Raw genomic sequence first — 25,000 nt, forward strand, 5'->3', positions numbered from 1 at the left:
GATCGATATTTGTTCGACTAAAGGCAGTGCTCCAGCATGGCCGCAGTCAAATGACTGAACAAGTAAAAGAAAAGCGGTAAAAAAATAGTGTATGTTCTCTTTTGTTTTTAATTGTCTAAATTCTTCCGCTGAAGAAGGAACTGGTTTTTTACGGTGATAGAAACCTGCATCGTTGAAATGCACATAACGAAAACAATGTCACATTTTAAATTTGACAATAAATTCGCATATTTTCACTGTTCCACTTACAGACTGTATTGTATTGTGCGAATTAGTTCGTTGATTTCGTTTTCTGATTATTTACAAAACCAAATGTACCTAATATGATTGGTATAAATGTAAATTAGTAATTAGGGAAGAGGAATTGGACGTTTAGAAGCGAAATAGTTGACAATAGTTATCTTCTTTCTCATTGATTTTCAAAGTAATATTCTCATCAGCAAGACAACTGACCTCTCTGGCGTTTTTTCTCGTGCCCTGGGCTCATATAGCCCAGTTACCCGGTTTCTATCGGTGACACTCCCTCTGAATGGAATGTCAGTTCGTTCCAAGATCCAAGGCCAGGTACTTTGAGGAGAGGGTCAGTACTTTATTTTATTGACCACGAACGAAACGATGAAAGAAACAGCTGATTTGGTGGGATTTGATCTCGATGTGTAAAGAACCGGAAGAAATGCCACTTAGCAATTTGTTCGACGCTCTAACGATTCTACGGGTTCACCTACACTAATTAGTTAACATACATGTATTCATATATTATATAAATGAGTTAAATATTATTTAATCCGAATCACACTGCCTGAACTTCGTTTGGACTTCAAGAATCACTCTACGAACCCCGTACGAAAATTATTTATAGTTCAACAATAAAGATAAATATATTTTCAAGGATTTCAGAATTCTCTATCATTCACTCTGCGCTTATGTTGGAACACCGCCTTCCACCGTCTGTGTGTGTGTGTGTGTGTGTGTGTGTGTGTGTGTGTGTGTGTGTGTGTGTGTGTGTGTGTGTGTGTGTGTGTGTGTGTGCATAATCATAAATTGTATATATTCAAGGATCCGATTTCTTTCCCATTGTATCTTGATCTCCTATTTGATAAACTCACATACACGCGGGCGCGCAGACATACACATACATAAACACACACATACACACACACACTCACGTGCACACTTACACGTACACACACACACGTGCATGTACACATACACATATATAAATATATATATATATATTTATATATACATACACATATATAAATATATATATATATTTATATATACATACACATATATAAATATATATATATATTTATATACGCACACACGCACACGCACACACACACACACACATATATATTTCGTTTTGGGGTTTGGTTTACAAGATTCTTTATGTGAGTTCGTGTGTTGAAGCATATTCTGTTGTGTCTCGGAAGAGTCATTCTCTTTTGGTGCCTTATAATTTAACACACTCACCGGTAAAATTTCCACTTATTTTGAGTCAAAACTATTGAAAAGGTTGCAAGACGCAACGAAAATTTTAGAAAAGTAAAGAAATAAGTGGAAATTTTACCATGTATATGTGTATATTTTGGCTGTATGTATGTATGTATGTATGTATGTATGTATGTATGTATGCAGGTGTTTTTGTATCTGCGTTTGTCCTCCACCACTGCTTGACAAACTTTGTTGGTGTATTTATGTCACCTTAGCTTTCTGGTTCGGCAAAAGAAAACAACAGAATAAGTAGAATTCGTAAAAAAATTTTAATACTGGGGTTCTATTCCATTGACTATAATTCTTCAAGCCGATGCCCCAGCATGGCCGCAGTCTAATGACTGAAACAAGTAAAATTTAAAAGATTCAAATACATATCTGTGTGAGTGTATGAACGTGTATGAATATATACATATTTATGTATCTATATTTTTGTGTAGCTATCTAACTGTCTCTCTATTTGCTTGTCTGCCTATATATAATAGATAGCTAATATGTATACATATCTATATTATGTTGTAAGAGATGAAACACTTACCTTCGCTTATCTCCGGCGCCATATTCACCACAGCACATGTTCCTAAAGAGAACAGCAGGGCCAAGTAAAAAACTGTACTGGTCATCATGATGGTAATGATTTCAATTTTCTATTCTCAAAATTCGTCACGGGATCGTTCGCTAATGAGAAAGAAGCTTCGGCCAAAGAGACGCGAATGGATAACATTTCGACGGAATCTTTCGTATTTATAACGTTGGCCTACAAGTGGATATATGTTTCAAGTACAACAATACAAAAGGCTCAGGAACACCTATAAAAAGAAAATATTTAGGATAGGTCTCCTAAGCTTTGTTAATACATTTCCTAAAATACTAATTAAAAAGTTGAAACAAAATCAAAACAACACGGAAAAGAAAATGCGTTGAAGTATATTTCCTCTTCAGAGTTCAAAAGTTTGCTGTGATCAGCCTGAGTTCAAATTTGGTTCGACAAAGTTTTCTTATTTCTTTATTGCCCACAAGGGGTTAAACATAGAGGGGACAAACAAGGACAGACAAAGAGATTAAGTCGATTACATCGACCCCAGTGCGTAACTGGTACTTAATTTATAGTACCCCGAAAGGATGAAAGGCAAAGTCGACCTCGGCGGAATTTGAACTCAGAACATAAAGACAGACAGACGAACTACCACTCAACATTTCGCCCGGCGTGCTAACGTTTCTGCCAGCTTCTCGCCGCCTTGGTTCCATAAAGTTTTCTACTTATGAAGTATTGGTGTCGGTGATATTGTTGTTGCTAAGGCGGCGAGCTGGCAGAAACGTTAACACGTCGGGCGGAACGCTTTGCGGTATTTCGTCTGTCTTTACGTTCTGAGTTCAAATTTCGCCGAGGTCGACTTTGCCTTTCATTCTTTTGGGCTCGATTAATTAAGTACCAGTTGCGTACTGGGGTCGATCTAATCGACTGGCCTCCTCTCCCAAAATTTCAGATCTTGTACCTAGAATAGAAAAGAATTGTTGTTGATGTTGTTACTGCTGCTCTTTTTGTTGTTGTGTCATCATCGTCGTCGTCGTCATCAACATCATCATTATCATCATCATTATCATCAGTGAAAGCGAGTGGCTTAGTGGTTAGGGTATTCGGCTCATGATCGTAAGGTTGTGAGTTCGATTCCCGGCGGTGCTTAGGCCAATGTTATCCATTTCATGTTGTGCCATCCACCCAACTGGCAAAAATTAGTTGTACCTGTGTTTCAAAGAGCCTGCTTTGTCCCCTTCTGTGTGATATTGAGAGCTACATTAAGGGTACGCGTGCTTGTGGTGTGATCAGCCACTTGCACATTAATTTCAGAAGGAAAAGGATGTTCCGTTGATCGGATTAACTGCAAAATACAGGTATTGTGGTCGATTCGTTCGTCTAAAATTGTTCAATGTTGTGTCCCAGCATAATTGCAGTAGAGAGAACCAAATAAAAAATAAAGGATACCTGACTATCCCCCACTTTAAAGCATCTGGTTGTATATCCATGTTGGAAATAGTTTGTGTATTGCGCAAGTATGATATCTGTAGATGAGTCACTTCTTAAATACGCAAAAGTTCAGAACTGCAGTTATGCATGCAAATAACCTTCTGGCTTTACTTTGCAAATCAATATTCATAAAGATGACATTAGACTAGGCCAATAATACGAAAGAGGAAGCAAGATATATTCTGTTATGGGTTCGATATCCTTTAGTTCCTATAGCAGCCCTGCATGCATTGTCGAAGACGGAGGTAGACGGAGGCAGACAGAGAAATGGTGTGTCACCAAGCCACGAGATTAGAAGTTCCGTAGTTAATAATGTAAAAGAACCCAGAGAACTTCTTCGGAATTTCTTTGTACCTTTTTTTTATTTTAATTTTAGGACCTCTCTTTTACGGTTGATGAACTTAGATAGAATTAAGAGGAATTAAATTCATTAGTTTGAATCTCTTTAACAATTCAAAATAATGAATTTAATTCCTCTTAATTCCTCAGTTCATCTAATTGTATTAATTTATCGCTAATTTTCATTAAAAAAACCTTTATCTATTTTTTTTTTTTTGATATTCAATGTGCATTTTCGCTTTTTTCTTCTTATTTTCCATATATATATAATATATATATATATATATATATATATATATATATATATATATATATGTGTGTGTGTGTGTGTGTGTGTGTGTGTGCGTGTGTGTGTGTGTGTATACATATATATATATATATATATATGTATATATATATATATATATATATATATATATATATATATATATATATATATATATATATATATATATATTTCCGGCGGATACAAGCAAAGAGAAAAGGCAGATGCTTAAATTGATAGTGTAGCAGACAAAAGAGCGGAGATTATATATACACTCAAATACAATCCCTATACTGAGGGACTGGTTATCATCCTTATCATTATGTTTTTGTTAAGTTGTTTACAAACTAATTTTAATGTACTTAACCATACATGATTTACATGGGATGAACAAGCTCCATTTTCCAGTAGTAGTAGTAGTAGTAGTAGTAGTAGTAGTAGTAGTAGTAGCGGCGGCGGCGGCGGCGGTGGTGGTGGTGGTGGTGGGTCTTGGCAACGATGATGATCATAATGATGATCGTTGGCAGACTCGTTAGTGCTACGGACGAGGTGCTGTATAAGAATTTCTTCCGGATCTCTACATTCGAAGTTCAAATTCCACCGTCACTGACTTTGCCTTTCATCGTTTTGGAACCGATAAAATAAATACCAGTCGAGTACTGTGATCAATATTATCGTTTAACTCTGGAATTGTGTCGAAATTTGAAACCATGATTATAATTATTGTTGTTGCTGTTGTTGTTGTTATTATTATTATTATTATTATTATTATTATTCAGTAGTTTTATTTTTATAACGTGCTTTCACTTCACTACCGAGCGCAGCTCTGTGCGCCTTGGGTATGTGCTGTGGTTTGCTGTGGTGCTCTTATGTTTACTGTATTGAAAGTGTTTTGCGTAGGATGTGTGCAGTACCCAGTAGTGCAATTTTCTGTATGTTATATATATTTGTAAGTCCTGCTATTTTTGTTATGTATTTGTCTGAATATTTTTTTATTATACCTAAGGCACCTACTATGATAGGAATTGTTTCTGTTTTTAGATTCCACATTCGAGTTATCTCTATTTCCAGGTCTTTGTATTTTGAAAGTTTTTTTCCATTTCTTTTAGAGAAACGTTGTCATCTGCTGGTATTGATACATCAATTAGAAAGCATTTTTTTTCTTCATGATCTTTGACAACTATATCTGGTCTATTTGCCTTAATTTCTCTATCTGTGTGTATTGGCATATCCCAGAGTATGGTTGCTTTCTCGTTTTCTGTGACCTTTTCTGGCGTGTGTTTATACCATCTTTTTTCTGTTGTTATTCCATAATGTTAGCATAGCTTCCAGTGTATATAGGTCCCAGCTCTGTCGTGTCTGTGAATATATTCCTTCTTAGCCAGGACTGGGCAGTCAGAGATAATATGATTTATTGTTTCTTGTCGATCTCCACATATTCTACAGTTACTTGTTATATTTCTTTTCATTATGTGTTTTTGGTAATTTCTGGTGGGGAGGCTTTGGTCTTGTGCAGCAATTAAAAATCCTTCAGTCTCTGCTTTGAGTCCTGAGCTTCTCAGCCATTGCTGGGATTTTTCTCTGTCTATTTCTTTCGCATTTAGTTTAGCCCAGTATTTACCATGTAGGGGCTTTTCTTGCCATCGTTTTATCATGGTCCGTTGCTGTTCTAGTTTTAGTTTGGATTTCATTTGTTATATAGCTTTTGTTGTTTCTTCTTCTTCTTCGTATTTGTTAGGTAGATTGATTTCTTGTTTGTATTTGTCAGCTTCCTTAAATACTGAAAACAGTTTTTTGTTTTGCTCGTGTTTTGTGGCTATTTGTATTAGTTTCCCTTGCTTCTGGAGTAGGTATTTTTGCAGTCCTATAGTGGTTATTTTATAATAGTTTTCTAGCTGTATAAGACCCCTGCCACCTTCTGTGCGTTGTATATATAGCCTTTCTATGTCAGATTTTGGGTGGTGCATCCTATATCCTGTCATTATTTTTCTTGTTTTCCTGTCTATTTTACATAGTTCGTTTAGTGTCCAGTTAAGGATGTTGTAGCTGTAGCTTATAACTGGGACAGCTAATGTGTTGATACCCATTATCTTGTTTTTAGCATTGAGCTCTGTTTTTAGTATTGATCTAACTCGTCTATAGTACTCTTTCTTTATTTTTTCTTTCATTTGTGTATGTTGTATCCTATCTAGTTCATTGACTCCTAAATACTTATATGGTTGGCTTTCGTCTAGTTCTCTTATTTCATTGGCTTTATCTAGTGTTATATTGCTACTTTTAACTAATTTTCCTCTTTTCAGGGTTGCTTTGGCACATTTTTCTAATCCGAATTTCATTTCTATTTCCTTGGTAAAGCCGTGTACTGTCTGTAGTAGTGTTTCTAACTCTTTGTCGTTTTTTGCATATAATTTTAGGTCATCCATATATAAAAGGTGGCTGACTGTTTTTCCATAGCATTTGTAACCGCATCCAGTTCTATTTAGCAATTCTGTTAAAGGTGTGAGTGCCAGGCAGAACAGGAGTGGAGAGAGCGTGTCTCCCTGGAATATTCCTCTTCTAATGGGGATGGCTTTCGTTTTCACAAGTCCCTCTTTTGTTTGGAGCTGTAGCACTGTCTGCCATTTGTTCATTGAGTGCTCTATGTATTTTATGATAATTGGTGCCACCTTGTTTATGGCTAGTGTTTCCAGAATCCACGTGTGGGGAACACTGTCGAAAGCCTTTTGGTAGTCCACCCAGGCCATACTGAGGCCTTTCTTCTTTCTGCGGCTGTCTTCAGTTATGGCTTTATTGATCAATAATTGATCTTTACAGCCGTATGAGCCCTTGCAGCATCCCTTCTGCTCTTCTGGAAACAGGTTGTTATTTTCCAGGTGTTTACTCAATCTCTGCGATATTATTGCAGTAAAGGCTTTGTAGATCGTAGGGAGACAGGTTATAGGTCTATAGTTTTGTGGTTTCTCCGTTTCCGTGGATTTGGGGATTAAGATGGTTTTCCCTTTTGTGAGCCATTCAGGCATTGTCTCTGGATCTGCTATTATGTTGTTAAAGTTTTCTGCCAGCTTTTTATGCATTGCTGGCAGGTGTTTTAATCAGAAATTGGGGATCTTGTTGTGTCCAGGTGCCTTCCAGTTGCTTAGTCTTTGCAGTGTCTGGGTGACCTCTTCAGTTGTTATAGGGGCCCAGAGTTGCTCAGGTGCTAAGTTCGTTGTTTTAATGGTCCTTTTTGGGGGTTGTTGCTTCACCGACCATATTTGTTTCCAGAATTTCTCTAATTCTTCTGCTGTTGGTGCTGAAGTAATGTCTATTTTATTTTTACCCAGTTCTTGGTAGAGTTTTTTGGGGTTGGATTTGAACTGTTTGTTTTGTTCAAAGAAACGTTGGCGTTTCTCATACCGGCGGATCCTCTGTGCTTTGGCAAGGATGTCTTGCTTTAGTTTTTCTTTTGCCTCAGGTAAGTCTTTTTCTGTAATGCTGTATTTGTACAGTATTTTTGTTTTCTTCTTGTTACTTAGTAGTGTTGATTGTTTACTAATTTCGTTGAGAATCGATAAATCTTTTCTCTTTTTTTTAATTTTGTTCTGGATGTTATTTATCCACAAGGTCTGTTTGGGTGGTAGAACTCCTGTTCGGATGGGTTTGAGTGAGTATCCTGCTTCTTTTGTGGCTGCAGTGGCTGCCGCATATATCATGTCATTTAGCTCAGTGATATTGCCTGTTGTTTCTGTGGTTGTTAGTTCCATGACGGCCAGGTTTATGCTATTTATTATTGATGTTGTTTTATTGTCTATTTTGATTTTTGGGAGATATAATCTGTGGTCCATTCTAAGATCTGTGGTTTTCAGTTCTTCGGTTATTTTCATTTTCATAGTATCGTAATTATTAGGTTTCCCTTCGTTATTTCCAGGCTTTATATTTGTTTTGCCTTCCTTTTCATTCATGTTTGTCTGTGGTGTTCTGGATTGGTGCTTTTTGTACACTATTATACATCTCTACGGTCTGGGTTTGTTGTTTTTTGTTTACTTCGTTTTTGCCGGGAATGTTACGTTTGTCCTCGTGTTTTGCTATCTCAGTGTTTATATTATTATTTGGCATTGCTGTGTGACTACTATCTAGATTTTCCTGATGTATTTTTTCTTTCAATTGTTCTATTTCTATTTCTGATATTTTTTTTGCTTTTAGAATATATCTTCTTATGTTAGCTAGTTTGTTAGGGTTCATTGTTTTATCGAGGCCTATATTTACATTATTTTTCTTCCATGTTTTATATGTATGTGTTGTTGCGTTTTCGTTTTTTGGGTAGAGTACTGCTGTGAAATAGGCGTGTAGGATCGAAATGTGTTCCTCACGTGTCCATTTATGCCGTTTTGGTTTTGTTTGCGGGACATGAGGAACAACGTCCGGCCCTTTATTTTGACGGTCGTCGTTTTCGTAGGGTACCGGTTCGTTTATTTCTGTTGTCAGATTGTTTTGCACGTTCATATCTTCGTACTTTTTTCTTAACAAGCTTACAGTACGTACTTCTCGGTTGTTATTTTTGGGTGAAATAATACCGGTGTTATTTAATATGTTTGTAATTTTTTTGTACATGGTGTTTTGGGGTTCGAAGATGGTCTGATTTTGATGTAACACGTGTGTTTACGATCGTTGTGCGGGTAGTGGAGGTATCAAGTTAAAATACATCATTATATTTGGAAAAATAGGAATAAATTTCAATGAGTATTACTTACTCGGGTATAGTCCAACCCTTTGTCAGCTATATTTGGGCTCCATGCGATGTCTTTATTTCCGATGTTTTTGGATAAGTTTCGGAGCAGTGATTTATCGTACTCACATGTTAAACTTCCCCGGTGTTCCTTCACTTCCCCGGTGTTCCTTCACTTTTTATTATTATTATTATTATTATTATTATTATTATTATTATTATTATTATTATTATTATTATTATTATTATTATTATTATAGCGGCCTCTATACGGTAAAGTCACGTAAATTTGAAACTCCGTAAGTTGAAATAGTGTCTGTAATCTTTTCGGCCTTCTAAGGCCCTGTGTTTTCATTTTTATTCTTACCATTGCGTTTCTGAGATTATCTGGATTGCACGGGCAGTATTTTGGTGTTGAAACACCCCGTTTTACTGCTTTAGTGTACAGATAGGGAGAAGAAATCTTGCGAACAGACCTTATTTTAGTGAGATACATCTTGTAATCACCTGAGGAGACACATCTACACTAACAGATACACCTAGACCAGATGTTCACTATCGCACCCGTGTGGCATCGATGCTAGATGGGTCGAAAATTGTAATGATCAATAAATTTTCTCGTATCATCCACCTTCCGTCTCACTCATTAATCAAATACATACATACATACATATATATATATATATATATATATATATATATATATATATATATATTATTCCTGTCTCAACACATGTACCAAAACAACCCAGTAGTATTCCCGCTTCTTTGTTGAAGATTTATACAGATAAACTTCATTCCCTTTGCTTGGTCGGATACGCAGTGTTCGTTTTTTGGTAAGGTGAGAATTCTGTTTATTTATATAAGTTTTTCCTGAACAATACTATGCTGATGAGCGGAGTCTAGATTCATTCTAGTAATCGCGAAATCGGTCGATACATAGTTGAGTTATTTAAAAGAAAGTTGGTCTTCTGTTGGTTGTTTTTTCCTCGCATTCGGTACTAAATGTGTGTATTTTGGGAAGTCCAGTGTGTGGCATTATTCTATAGAAATGCCCCTTATATAAATATAAACGAATATACATATATATACTTAATGTGTGTGCATATGTGCGGGTGTGTAAATGCTACAGCATTACTCATTGTTTTAGATTAGTTGTGACCTTTATAATAACCTGGGAAATATGAAGCTCAATACATTTCATCGAGCTCTTAAAACTCACTCATAGGAAATACTTATGAAAGTAACGTGAGAGTGTGTGTGTGCGTGTGCGTGCGTGTGTTTGTGTATGGACGCGTTAGTGTTTTTTAAATTGCTTCTACGACATGAGTCACCATATAGAGATTGAAATCCGGATCTCTTCATAACCTATCTTTATCTTTGATGGTAAAAATGAATACAAAATCCTGTGAGTACCTAGTTGTATTGAGTGTTATCCTTAAGGGACGTTATGCTTCAGAGATGTCTCTCTGGTATAGGGAAGTGTTGTCTGTCGGTGTTGCGTTTCATGCCGCTGTTGCCAACTAAATATATTTTAACATTTGTTACTTGCTTCAATCGTTGGACTGCGGCCATGCCATGCTGGGGCACCACATTGACGGGTTTAGTTGAACAAATCGGACTAAGTACTTTTTTTTTTTAGTTTAGTAATTATTCTATGGGTCTATTTTACCGAAACCACCAATTTACGAGGATATAAACACACAAAGACCAGTTTTCAAGCGGTGGTGAAGAGACATAACGCAAACGCAAAGCTATACACATAGATAGATAGATGAATAGACAGACAGACAGACAGACAGACAGACAGACAGACAGACAGATAGACAGACAGACAGATAGACAGACAGACAGACAGACAGATAGATAGACAGACAGACAGACAGACAGACAGGCAAACTGATAGATAGATAGATAGATAGATAGATAGATAGATAGATAGATAGATATACACACATAAATATATGTATATATCCATATATATATATGTATGTATACAGACACACGTGTGTGTGTGTTTGTGTGTATGCATGTATAATATATATATATATATATATATATATATAGGAGAATTTACGAAAAAAACAACAACAGACGAGGACAGGTGGTGTAAACAACAAAAAGATGTATTAGTTTAACGCTCGGGAATACAGAAAGTCTTTAACGTTTCGAGCTACGCTCTTCAACAGAAAGGATAAGGAGAAGAACAAGGAGAAAAACACGGAGAAAAAATATTGAATGGTTTGGTCAGCGATAAGAGAATCGCTGAAGTACTGAGATTTTATTTCGCTAAGATAAATCTACAAAGTTGTATATCCTCAGAATTGCATGCTTACGTGAATGAGCATTTGAACTGTTTATTTAATTTTTTCTTCTACCTCTACCAGAAGCTCCTGACTTTCATAAACTGTATTATGAACGAGATAATCAATGGATGAAAGTATTAATTCTTTATAATGGAGTATAGAGATCTCAGTGTACAACGTCTCGCAGGATACATCTCAATGTGAGGCGAACCCCCGCATTAGCATACATGCAAAATTCATATTTGCCTCTAAATATCTTGGTAGTGGTGTAGAAGCAAATTTTACCATTGGAAAAGCAGAATACTTCTCTCCCATCTGAAAAATAATAAATTGAAAGAACTAACCATGAAAACATAAATAATCAAATAAAATCAGCACTATGTTTGTGTGTGTGTGTGTGTGTGTGTGTGTGTGTGTGTATGCGTGTGTGTGTGTGTGTGTGTGTGTGTGTGTGTGTATTCATGTCTGTATGCCTGCATGTATGTATATAGACAGATAGACAGGCAGACAGATAGATAGATAGATAGATAGATAGATAGATAGATAGATAGATAGATAGATAGATAGATAGATAGATAGATTCACGGGCGTGGCTGTGTGGTAAGAAGCTTGCTTCCCAACCACATTGCTCTGGGTTCAGTACCACTGCGTGTTACCTTGAAAGTGTGTTTTCTACTATAGTCTCGGGCTTTTTGGGTGAATATGGTAGACGGAAACTGAAAGAAATTTGCCGTATATTGTGTCTGTCCTACACCACCGCTTGACAAGCAGCGCTTGTGTGTTTACGTCATCGCAATCTATCGGTTCGGCAAAAGAAACCGATTAAATAAGTATCAGACTTAGAAATCAAAATACTAGGTTTCATTCGACCAAAAATATTTCAAGGTTGCATCCCACCATGGCCGCAGTCTAATGATTGAAACAGGCAAAAGATAATATATATATATATATATATATATATATATATATATATATATATATATATATATATATATATATATATATATATATGTATATATATATATATATATATATATATATTATTTTGTTTAAAAGAGTTCCAACACTGTCTGTTTTTTATGTTTTATTTATATTCCTGCAGAACTAATGTGGGGTATAGAATATGGAATATACAATATATAATATGATATACAATATACAATATAAAATAAAATAAAATAAAAATGGATGGCACCATGAAAGAAAGTATTGAATGTAGATGAAATATTGAGTGTTCAATATAAAGGATCAAATATATAAATATATAAATATATATATATAAAGGCGACTCGAGTTTCAGGGCTATTTCCCTTCGTCATGGCCGGTATGACAGACTGAAACTCGAGTTGCCTTTATATATTTATATTTATATATTTGGTCCTTTATATTGAACACTCAATATTTCATCTACATTCAATACTTTCTTTCATGGTGCCATCCATTTTTATTTTATTTTATATTATATTATATATTGTATATTCCATATTCTATACCCCACATTGGTTCTGCAGGAATATAAATAAAACATAAAAAAACAGACAGTGTTGGAACTCTTTTAAACAAAATAATATATTCCTCTATACACAATCATACAAAAAAAAACACCTTTTTTGTATTTATTTTTACTCGCATATATATATATATATATATATATATATATATATATATATATATATATATATATATAAACAAATAGTAAATGAGTATATGCATATATACGTACAGGTATGTGCATACTGACATCCACCTGTATGTATAGGTGCATATCTGGGTACAGGACTTTGCAAACAAAACGTAGACGAGAAAACACACAAGCCAAATAGAGAACATTCTTCTTCATCAGCTACCCCCGTTTTAACACCGGCGTTTCGAAGAGCTGGGCAGGACCCATCGCTAAAACGGCTCTTCCCATGGACCGCAAATTAAATTTGTATACACAAATTAAACCTTGCCATGGAGTAATGTAGTGGCAGACAAAAAACAAGACAGGAAAACAAACAGAAAAGGCTATACGGCCAGACGGGAAATATATGTATATGTATATAAGGTTAATAAAAAATAACGAAGAAGAAACACAAGAAAAAACAACAACGTGAGCACGTGGTACATGCAAAGTGTCAAAAGACACTTAGGGAAGGAAAGAAAGGGAGTTCTACGTTTCGGGCAAAGCTCTCCTTCAGAAACAGGAGACAGAGGAAAGACCAAAACGGAAGGAAGACGGTGGGAAAAAGAAATCGCCAACAATCCACATGAAGTTACATTTTGAAATGACAGGAATGGAATGGACGACGAAGAAAAAGTTCTTTCTAAGACAGGAGAGTGTAAGAAAACGAGGTATGTGTGGGTATGTGTGGGTTTGTGCGTGCGGGGGTTGCGGGTAGTAGCGTGTGTGTATGAGTGCATGTTTGTGTATATGGGTGGTGGTAACTGCGTGTGTATGCTATGTGGTGGTGGTAACTATGGACACAGGGAGGATATCTGGCTGATTGCTGGTTCATTTTATGGGTAAGTTGTATTAATGGTGACAGAACGACACAATTGAGAGCATATTACTTACAGCCTTTTTGTGTTCCTAACGGAACACCTCTGGAGTAAACACTTATTTCGTACAATGACGGTAACACCTTGAACACAAAACATGCTGAAAGAAAATAATTTTTAATTTAGTTTCACCAAAAAAAAAAAAGCAGTATACAGTATATAGAAATAATTTGTGATAAACATATTGCTGCAATCACCTTATTTGATATTTATAGGACAGCACCTTAAGTGGCAAGTCTTATATAATGTCCCATTCAATGGAATGTAACCATATTGATGCACTGCCTTCAAGAGTTGTCGTTGATCGAATCGACAACGATACTTACTTCTTAAACCACTGTTCTTATTCTTATTTACTCGGTCTCTTGAGGACCTATCATATACACACATACACATGCACATATATATGAATATATACATATACATACATATTTATAATGTATATATATAAAATATATTATATATATATATGTATATATGTATATATGTGTGTATATATATACATATACATATATATATATATGTGTGTGTGTGTGTGTGTGTGTGTGTGTGTGTGTGTGTGTGTGTGTGTGTGTGTATACATATATATGTATATATATAAATAGGGGTAGAATTTACAAAAAAAACAAAAGACGAAGACAAGCAGTGTAGACAATAAACAGATGTATTAGTATAACGCTCGGGAAGTGAAAAAGTCTTTAACGTTTCGAGCCTACGCTCTTCCACAGAAAGGAACACAGAAACAAACAAGGAGAGAAAAAAAGAATGTGGTGGCTAGCGATCTATCATGGCGAATGCCAGACAGAAGGGTCACACAGGAAAGCTAGGAAGAAGGGGAGATTAATAAAGTAGTGGTGATCCCAAAACGAATGTGCGCATACGTGTGTATAAGAGAGTTCGTATGTGTGTGTGGAAGAGGGCTGGTGATCTTAACGTGTGCGTGTGTGTATGTGTAGGTGTGAAAATGTGGGGCTGGGAATTGGTCAGTGCTGGTGTGTGCGTGGTGGTGTGGTGTGACGGGATGTGTTGGGTGGTATGGTGTAGTGGTGTGTGGTGTGATGTGATGGTGTTGGGAGGTGAGGAGGCGAGAGTGGGGGAAAGCAAGGGTGGGGTGTGGGTTAGGCTGAGGGTGGGGGTAGAGGTGGATATATATATATATATATATATATATATATGTGTGTGTGTGTGTGTGTGTGTGTGTGTGTGTGTGTGTGTGTGTGTGTATGCATGTATATATGTATGTACACATATATCAAAGAATGTAGGAGATGGAGAAGGCAAGTCCAGAATACATATGTATCCAACCCAATCTGAACAAGTTTTACGTAATTCAAAGGTGTAATACGTATATATCGAGCTTAGCTCGCTCTTCTTCCCAGGGGGAACAACTTCACCACGACGACTATTATTATTACTGCTGCTAATTATTCGACTGCTACAGCCACTTCTATAGAAAACAAGTCTTGACCCACATTATTTAATTTACCATCACAGATAGTAGTAATTTGCGGTCAGAGTCAGTACCACTTTATTTTATAAATAGCTCTTTCCTCTCTACATTTTCCATTTTAGTGCATATTTTTGAGAAGGTTTTTCAAAAATCGAAACATGTAAAAACCAAACCAAAACATTCTTCTTTTAATTTATTTATATAAAGAAAGTTAAAATGTACCCAATTTTAAGAAAGTAGCATTTTGGTTTTTCTTTTTCATAAACATAATAATAATAATAATAATAATAACAGCAACAACAACAACAACAATAATAATAATGATAATAATAATAATAATAATAATAATAATAATAATAATAATAATAATAATAATAATAATAATAATAATAATAATAATAGTGCCCTGAGAGCAGTGGCTCTCATACTTCTGATCTTGCCTGATTGGCAGTTTTAATATGTACATGTTTTGTCTTGGTCCATATCGGCTACAGCAAATATTCTGCTCAATACCACAGATTTACTTGTCATTTGCTTGACCTTAACCAGGTACCTTAGTGGTCGACGACTTGTGTATCTCTGCTCACGAGCTGAAGTAGAGGCCGAGCGTCATAGCCATGTGTTGATGGGAATTCTTTAGGGTTTGAATAATTCACATCTGAAAACATGGGTCTTTCGTTCGACATCTTTTTGCAACCCTTATTCGGGGAAACTTTGAGTGGGATGGGACACTTAACTCGAAGACAATTCTAACTGGGTCCCACCTGCAAGCTCATGAGCTGTTTATCTTGATACGATATCACCATGTCGCGCACATATGGGTGTGAGGCATGCGCATGATGTACCATTATTAGACAGGCATTCATCGTGGGTATATTGCGCTTAGAACATTTGTATCGCAGTGTCATTCTGAAGGTATGTGTTGCTCTCACACTGAAGAAGAAGAAGAAGAAGAAGAAGAAGAAGAAGAAGAAGAAGAAGAAGAAGAAAGGGGGAGGGGAGGGAGGAGGAGGAGGAGGAGGAAGAGGAAGTGGTGGTGGAGAAGAGGAAGAAGAAGAAAAAGAAGAGGAAGAAGAAGAAAAAGAAGAAGAAAAAGAAGAAGAAAAAGAAGAAGAAAAAGAAGAGGAGGAGGGGGACGATGACGAAGGGGAGAGAGAGGACGAAGGGGAGGAAGAGGAGGAAGTGAACGAAGAGGAGGAAGCAGAGGAGGAAGAGGACGAAGAGGTCGAGAGGACGAAGAGGAGGAAGAGGAGGAAGAGGAGGAAGAGGACGCAGAGGAGGAAGAGGACGAGGAGGAGGAAGAGGACGAAGTGGAGGAAGAGGACGAAGTGGAGGAAGAGGAAGAGGAAGAAGAGGAGGAAGTGAACGAAGAGGAGGAAGCAGAGGAGGAAGAGGACGAGGAGGAGGAAGAGGACGAAGTGGAGGAAGAGGAAGAGGAAGAAGAGGAGGAAGTGAACGAAGAGGAGGAAGCAGAGGAGGAAGAGGACGAAGAGGTCGAGAGGACGAAGAGGAGGAAGAGGACGGAGAGGAGGAAGAGGACGGAGAGGAGGAAGAGGACGAGGAGGAGGAAGAGGACGAAGTGGAGGACGAAGTGGAGGACGAGGAAGAAGAGGAGGAAGAGGACCAGGAGGAAGAGGACGAGGAGGAAGAGGACGAAGTGGAGGAAGAGGAAGTAGAGGAGGAAGAGGAAGTAGAGGACGAAGAAGAAGAAGAAGAAGAAGAAGAAGAAGAAGAAGAAGAAGAAGAAGAAGAAGAAGAAGAAGAAGAAGAAGAAGGGGTAGGGGTAGGAGGAGGAGGAGGTGGTGGTGGTGGAGAAGAAGAAGAAGAAGAAGAAGAAGAAGAAGAAGAAGAAGAAGAAGAAAAAGAAGAGGAGGAGGGAAGGGGGAGGACGAAGGGGAGGAAGAGGACGAAGGGGAGGAAGAGGACGAAGGGGAGGAAGAGGAGGAAGTGGACGAAGAGGAGGAAGAGGAAGAAGAAGAGGAAGAGGACGAAGAGGAGGAAGAAGAGGAAGAGGAGGAAGAGAACGAAGAGGACGAAGAAGAAGAAGAAGAAGAAGAAGAAGAAGAAGAACTCACCATATAAGTCGTGTACCACTGACTCAATGACGCAACTTGTGGTTGATCGATAGGTGTTACATTTACAGCGAATCCTTGTTGGTAACATCTCCAAGCTGAAAAAGGCTGTTTCGTTTTTGCAGACGCATTTTTTATTGGTAATTGCAATGTTGTCAACATCTCCGGCATTGAGTGAGAGAACTACAAAATGAAGTTTTAAAAAATAGGAACATTAAGTGTGATTTATAGTGATCCTGGAAAGGAAAGATAGATAATAGATAGATAGATAGATAGATAGATAGATAGATAGATAGATAGATAGATAGATAGATAGATAGAAGCAGTTAAATTACCTTCAGTTTGGTCGTGTATAACATTCTTGGAGAAAGCCAGGACAGCCAAAGATGTGAAGATTAATAATATTGATAATCGGAAAGGTGACATTACTAGAGCCATCTTCATCGTATGATACGTTGAGGATAAATATGCGTCCGTGTGTGTCTGAAGGTGTTTGGACTATATAGGAACGAAGACAAGATATATGTCTGTGTGTGTTAGCGAGTATGTGTGCGTGTGTGTGCCTGCGTTTCTGTGTCCATATGAATTTTAAACGTATACATCAGTATTCATATATACATGCGTGTGTGTACACAAGTATTTTATTTTATACATATATATATACATACATACATTATGTATATGTATTTCTGATATGTATGTACGCGTGTATGCATAAATATGGGTGTATATATGTTTTATAAACAGACATAGCTGTCTATGGTAGAGTACACACATATTACACAAGCACTTATGTTTACAAGTGTGTGTGTGTGTGTGTGTGTGTGTGTGTGTGTGTGTACTTGAGATTCTTATCTTAAGTTTCCATAGTTCTTCTTTTCTTTTTTTCTTTTTTGTTTGCTTTTGTTTTTCAAATTTCTGCGAAAAAAACACTTGATGAATAAATAAATAAATAAACAAATGAATAAATATCAAAAAATAAAGAAATAGGAGTGGTTGTGTGGTAAGTAGCTTGCTTACGAACCACATCGTTCCGGGTTCAGTCCCACTGCGTGGTACCTTGGGCAAGTGTCTTCTTCTATAGCCTCGGGCCGACCAAAGCCTTATTAGTGGATTATATTTAACTGAAATTTAATCATCAATGTACTTTCTCTGATTATCTATGACTTCCTTCCATCTATTTACAAGCTTTTTAATTCCATCAATGTAAAACTCTTTTGGTTTCAAAGCGAAGAACTCTGAAATGTCAGTTTCGGCCTCCTACTAGCTTGCGAAAGTTATGACCCCAAATGATTCTGTAAACTACGAAACAAATGGTAGTCTGAAGGAGCAAGGTCCGGAGAATAAGGTGGACGAGGAATTTTTTTCCAACCAAGCTCTTCGATCTTCTGTGATGTGATCTTTGCAGAGTGGGGTCGTGTATTGTCCTAATGAAACTTCACTCCTTTTCGATTCACTAATGCGGGTCTTTTTTTCTTCAAAGCTTGGTTCAAACGCTCTAATTGCTGCCAGTAGATTTGAGCATTGATTGTTGCATTAGGTGGTAACAATTCAAAGAAGAATTACTCCTTTGCAATCTCACCAGATAGAGAGAAAAACCTTTTTTCCTTGAAGTTTCCTTCTCGGTTGTGGTTGAGCTTTTTCCCTTTTTCCATTTTTCGTCACGAGTTGCAAGTCTATCCAAAAAGGGTGAAATGAGTTCGCGAGAATAGAGAAAAGAGCAGATGACAACTCGGGATTTGCGGTTGCTTTCGGACAATTCATGAGGCACCCATTTTCCAAGTTTAGGAACCTTTCCAAGTTGTTGAAGATGACGATGAACAGTTGTATGGTTTGAACTAAGCTTTATTGCCAATTCTTCAACTGATAATGCAGGATTTTCTTCAAGTAATGCCTCAAGGAGCTTCTCATCAAACTCAACTGGCCGAAATCTCCACATCTGAATTTTGCAAACCATCTTCTGCAAGTTCTTTCATTCAAGCATTCTTTCCCATTAACTGAGTGTATGTTTCGAGTCGCTTCGCTTGCAGAGTTTCCTTTTTTTGTACTCATAAAGCATTATGTGCCTTAAATGCTCTTTGGATACTTCCATGTTCGAAAGGATTTTAATCTAAGAAATTTTAAGTCTGTTATTCTGTAAAATAATATTTAATTAGTTTAAATGTACACAAAATGCATAAAAATAAATTTTAATTTCATTAGACATTCTAAAATACATTAAATTTCATTCAATTTTAAAAAAACAGAACCTATGGGATGACCTGAAACGTGTGTGTGTGTGTGTGTGTGTGCGTGTGTGTGCGCGCGCGTGATTGCGTATAAACGTATGTTCGTGTGTGTATGCGCGTCGGTGTGTGTTTACGTGAATATGTATGAGAATGCGTGCTTGTGAGTTTGTGTAAGTGCGCGCGCATGCGTGAGAATGTCTGTTCGTATTATATGGGTGTGTGTATGTGTATATGCGTGTGTGCATGTGTGTGAATGTCTGTGCGTATTATATATATATATGTGTGTGTGCTGTGTGTGTGTGTGTGTGTGTGTGTGTGAGCATGATTGCGTATAAGCGTATGTTTGCGTGTGTATGCCCATCTGCACGTCTTTATGTGAATATGTGAGAGTATACGAGATTGTGTGTGTGTGTTTGTGTGTGTGTGTGTGTGAGTGTGTGAATGACTGTTCGTGTTATATATGTGTGTGTATGTGCGTGTGTGTGTTGTATGTGCGTGTGTGTGTGTATGTGCGTGTGTGTGCGTGTGCGTAAATGTTTGTTCCTGTTATATAGATATGTATGTGCGTCTGTGTGTGTGTTTGTGTGTGTGTGCGTGTGTGTGTGTGTGTGTGAGTGTGTGAATGACTGTTCGTGTTATATATGTGTGTATGTGTATGTGTATGTGCGTAAATGTTTGTTCGTGTTGTATAGATATGTATATGCGCGCGCGCGTGCGTGTGTGTGTGTGTGTGTGCGTAATCGTGAGGGTGTGTCCGTGTATTACTTGTAAAAAAAATGAAATATTCTCCGGAACACTTATTTTTTCGAAACCCATGTACACTTGAAAAGTACTTGGAACTTACATATACACTCGAAAACTATTTTATCAACAAGCAAACAATAGGTTCTTTCAAAAAACAGACGAAGTACATTAAAAAAATTACGCTCTTATAAACTGCAAAAGGAATCCATGTGACTTTATACGATATATTACTTATGCGTGCTTAGCCCCACTATTGTAGTTGGTGTCTGATCGTATATTTTGTGGAAAAAGACCAGGCGTTAATCTTGCCATACTCGGGTGCTTTCCATTTGAGAATCAAAAGAAAAACAATGGTGAAATTTCCGTCTCTGTATATATTACTCATATTTTTTTATGCAGCCGCACAAACTTTGGGAAATGAAACTGAGGATCAACGGAATGGTAAGTATCTAAAATTATTATTTCTTTTCTTCCTTTCTGTCTTTATTCTTTTTCTCTATTTATTTATTGAGTTCTCCCGTAGTATTTCCTGTTTTGTTTTTCTTTTTTCGTTTTGCTTCGGATTTTTATTTTGAGTAATTTCTACTTCTCAGGTTCTGCTAGCTAGGAAACATATGTAGCCAGGATTATACCTGCTCTATTCCCTCGTTTGGATTTTATTTCCATGCATGGCAACCCTAGTTCGTTACCGTAAACTACAAATTAACTTTATCCAGCTTATCGCACTTCGATATGGGGGAAAAACCTATAACCTTCTACCTCAATAAACCACCATTGTTCCTGAAAGTAGAAAGTTGTTTTTTACACCTTCTGCAGACTGCACGAAGTTTACTAACTTCCTACTCTTCGATCCTTAGATCTTACATTTACATATCATTATGTATGTGTGTATGTATGCATGTATGTATGTATGTATAAGCGCATGTATGTATATGTATATGTATGTATGCATATATAGGCGTAGGAACGGCTGTGTGGTAAGTAGCTTGCTTACCAACCACATGGTTCCGGGTTTAGTCCCACTGCGTGGCACTTTGGGCAAGTGTCTTCTACTATAGACTCGGGCCGACCAAAGTCTTGTGAGTGGATTTGGTAGACGGAAACTGAAAGAAGCCCGTCGTATATATGTATATATATATGTGTGTGTGTGCGTGTATGTTTGTGTGTCGGTGTTTGTCCCCCAACATCACTTGACAACCGATGCTGGCGTATTTACGTCCCCGTAACTTAGCGGTTCAGCAAAAGAGACCTATAGAATAAGTACTAGGCTTACAAAGAATAAGTCGTTGGGTCGATTTACTCGAATAAAGGCGGTGCTCCAGCATGGCCGCAGTAAAAATGACTGAAACAAGTAAAAGAGTAAAAGAGTATATCTATAGATAGATAGATAGATAGATAGATAGATAGATAGATAGAGACATATAGACAAACATACAATCACACACGCGCACACGTTTGTTTTGTGTGACAGTAAAAACCAAATTTACGTTTCACGGCTGTTTTTGGTTCAAATATGTAAACAATACATAATTACGGTAGTTTAAATATTATATATTGCAGTGATATAAGTACGTGACAATATCTAAGAGTACCAAAGACTAGAAAATTTAATATCTCGATAATCTTAAATGAGCGAAAAAATCCATCTTGGTTTGGGTGATAAGATTGCTTTGCAACCATGTGGTTTCAAGATCATTTCCACTGAGCGACACCTTGAAGAAGTTCTTTCTACTTCTGCCAATGACTTGTGAGTGAATTTGGTAGAGGGGAAACTGTGTGGAAGCTCGATGTATATGTGTGGTGTGAAGGTTGTTTATGTTTGTCCACCCCCATTGTATCTCACCGTTTGACAATTGGTTTTGGTTCGTTTGTGTCCTTGTATTTTAGCGGTTTGACCAGAGAGACCGACGGAATATGTGCCTGGCATAAAATAATAAATACTTGGGTTGATTTGTTCGACAAAATCTCTCAAACTAGTGCCCCAGCATGGCCGTTATCCATTGACTGAAACTAGTGTATGTATCCTCGATTTCAAATTCAAATACGTAATCCGGTTAAACATTATTAAAAAATTATTGTCTCCCTTGCATTATCCGGCCACCAGAGGACACCACGTATTTGATACCCCTCAATTGAAGTTCAGTATAATTGATTCCCCTCTTAAACTCACAATTGAAAGCAATAAATATTGAGTGAATGTCGTGTTTGTTTCTTTTTACTGTCTTCCTTTTTACTTATTTCTTCATACTTTTTCCTCTAACATCTTATTGCTTTTGTTTTTCTAGATGGTTTAATTACGAATAGAGTTGGTGCTGAATCTTTGCTACACAGGCTAGTTGAAGATGGGCATAGACCAATATATGAGAATGGAGATGATGGGGCAATAATGAAAATGAGTCGAAATGTTGATGAAAGCAGAGCGGAGGAAAGTATATCAAAGTGTGAAAATTTTTCAGACAATATAGGAGAGATGAATTGTAATGGTTCAAACTTCCATTACACTTGCTACCAAGTGACCGGCATACATTACGTTGGACTCTATAGTGAGTTTTGTTTTATTTTATATCTATTCTTTGATATATTATAACTGAAAGGTTTCAACTTCCAGTACTCGGACTTACTCGTTTCCGATCATCAGCGCTGATCCAGTAATTTGTAAATTAATCGCAGCCAGATATTTTGATTTTGTTATAAGCTTGTTTCACTAAATAGACAACTATCTTTTACTTTTAATTTTTGCTTGTTTCGGTCATTAGAATGCGGCCGTGCTGGGGCACATCAAGTTTTATCTTTTTATTATTTTAAATTTCTTATGTTACTAGCTTTTTTTTACTGAGTATAGATCGCACGCAGGACTGAGGAGTAACATCGGTGCGGTTCATATTCAAGAGAGCAATCAAGCTATGGCACTGCTCGAAATTGAGTTGCAGTGATAATGATCCAATGGTGGAGTTCTGGTGTTGTGTGGAGTATAGAGTCACCTCTTAGTTACCATTACTTCCAGGTCTGTGCTGACCCGAAACAGATGTACCTGCTAGGCTCCCATCTACGAGTTAAAGTGATTTCCCAGCGGTTGGATACTCCCACTATTCTTAAGAAAGCCGTCTGGAAGGCAGCTCTTTTAGGAGAAAACTACTCTGACATAAAACTTTTAGTCAAAATAGTACCAGTCGTCATGGACTGGGTCACTGGGTCCTATTACGGGATCCGAGAAAGTAGTGAAAGTGTTGTACAAGCTTTTGTCACTCGAATCCAATGACGTACAGATGTGTCACTATCGTTTCATTTCTTGATCCATTTTCTATTCTGTACAGTCCAGCGGCGATGGACGCGTAGAGAAAAATTATGTCCTGCTCACATACAAGGATGAAAGTAAATCAGAGCGATCAGGCTGAATGTAACATAACCTCTCTTCAATCTCTCACACAGTTATATGACAATCAGATTCAACTATGACTTTGATTGATTCGGTCATCATCAACTTCAGTAGGTCGACCAGAACGTTGGTCATCTTTCAGTGAAAAATGTCAAGAACGGATTTTTTAAAACCATTTCTGACATGTACATTATGTGAGTCTCAACAGCTTTCATGTCTTTATGTTAAAAAAATAACAAAATATGGGGGAAATGTTCGTTTTTGCACTGCAGGTTAAAACTGATGCTGAACTAATATCTGTAAACAAAATTATGCGCAATTTGCTTCTAATGTAAGCTAACAGTAACGGCTATCAAATGTCAGAAGGGAAAAAATCATAACATTGACAAAAGTCATTTTAAAAAATCGTAACTCTATTTGCGAAAAATTAAATTACTTTCTTGCCAACTCAAAATTATGAAGATTACTTCTTTCAGTTACTTGTCAAATATTTAATGAGATTTTTTTCTTTCAGTTACCTTTGACATACGTTATGATGATTACTTCTTTCGCGTGAAAATGACGATGAACGATAATCAATTGACCAAATATTTCAGTAAGTAAGGTGTTTCTTTGAATTTTTGTAGTACATGGAATATTCGTAACATTTCACAATAAAATCAAATTTTCTCAAATTGTGCCGTAATGTCCGAATAAAGTTAATATACCTATAAGCAAAGACATGATCGTGTGGTTAACAAGCTCGCTTTGCAACCAAGTCGTTTCTGGTTCAATCCCTCTATCCAGTATCTTGGGTAAGTCTTTCTTGCAATAGAACCCGGCTTGTTTTATGAGTGAATTTGGTAGGCGAAACCCGTCGTATACATACATACATACATACATATATATATATATATATATATATATATATATATATATATATATATATATATATATATATATATATATATATATACACTTATTATTCGAAATATACAGTATTATATATCCATCACAGCTGACCTTACCAATCGGTTGTTACCTAACACTCCATTGTATTCCTGTGTATATATATATATATATATACATACATACATATATATTTATATATATATATATATATATATATATATATATATATATATATATATATATATATAAATATATATATATATATATGTATATATATATATATATATATATATATAGAGAGAGAGAGAGAGAGAGAGAGAGAGAGAGAGAGAGAGAGAGGGAGATCAAGACATGTGACAGCAATAGAGAAGACCCTACAAAAGTAGAGAGACAGGCAGTTATAGGACGTGACACACACACACATACACTTACACACATTTACAAAAGTATACACAGGTAATCACAAGTTTAAAATGGCATATAGTAGACATATGTATGTGTGTGTGTGCTAGTTTATTTATGTCCCCTAAGTTAGCGGTATTTAAGTACAAACATAAGTA

The 25,000-nt window shown here is 36.7% G+C and overlaps 3 protein-coding genes across 3 annotated transcripts in view; 1 reads left to right on the plus strand and 2 right to left on the minus strand.

Moving 5' to 3' along the window:
* The window catches only part of LOC106876290 (uncharacterized), a 7,394-nt gene extending 5,178 nt beyond the window's left edge, over nucleotides 1-2,216 (minus strand). The window contains exon 1 of the mRNA XM_014924785.3: nucleotides 2,036-2,216. Within this exon, the coding sequence (XP_014780271.1) occupies nucleotides 2,036-2,123 (88 nt within the window). The 5' untranslated portion in view covers nucleotides 2,124-2,216. The remainder of the gene's footprint in view (nucleotides 1-2,035) is intronic.
* Nucleotides 2,217-11,066: 8,850 nt separating this feature from the next.
* On the minus strand, nucleotides 11,067-17,947 carry LOC106876297 (uncharacterized). The gene is made up of 4 exons (XM_089361458.1): nucleotides 17,537-17,947; nucleotides 17,205-17,384; nucleotides 13,696-13,779; nucleotides 11,067-11,453 (listed from the first exon to the last, which is right to left on the minus strand). The coding sequence occupies exons 1-4, from the start codon at nucleotides 17,643-17,645 to the stop codon at nucleotides 11,305-11,307; spliced, it is 522 nt and encodes a 173-aa protein (XP_089217584.1). The 5' UTR covers nucleotides 17,646-17,947; the 3' UTR covers nucleotides 11,067-11,304.
* A 2,329-nt stretch (nucleotides 17,948-20,276) lies between these two features.
* LOC106876289 (uncharacterized) overlaps nucleotides 20,277-25,000 on the plus strand; it is a 6,062-nt gene continuing 1,338 nt past the window's right edge. Inside the window, exons 1-3 of the mRNA XM_014924784.3 lie at nucleotides 20,277-20,614; nucleotides 22,459-22,716; nucleotides 24,064-24,144. Of these exons, the coding sequence (XP_014780270.1) occupies nucleotides 20,524-20,614; nucleotides 22,459-22,716; nucleotides 24,064-24,144 (430 nt within the window). The 5' untranslated portion in view covers nucleotides 20,277-20,523. The remainder of the gene's footprint in view (nucleotides 20,615-22,458; nucleotides 22,717-24,063; nucleotides 24,145-25,000) is intronic.

This window comes from Octopus bimaculoides, chromosome 13, assembly GCF_046866305.1.
Source record: "Octopus bimaculoides isolate indiv1 chromosome 13, ASM4686630v1, whole genome shotgun sequence".
Lineage (NCBI taxonomy): Eukaryota > Metazoa > Mollusca > Cephalopoda > Octopoda > Octopodidae > Octopus > Octopus bimaculoides.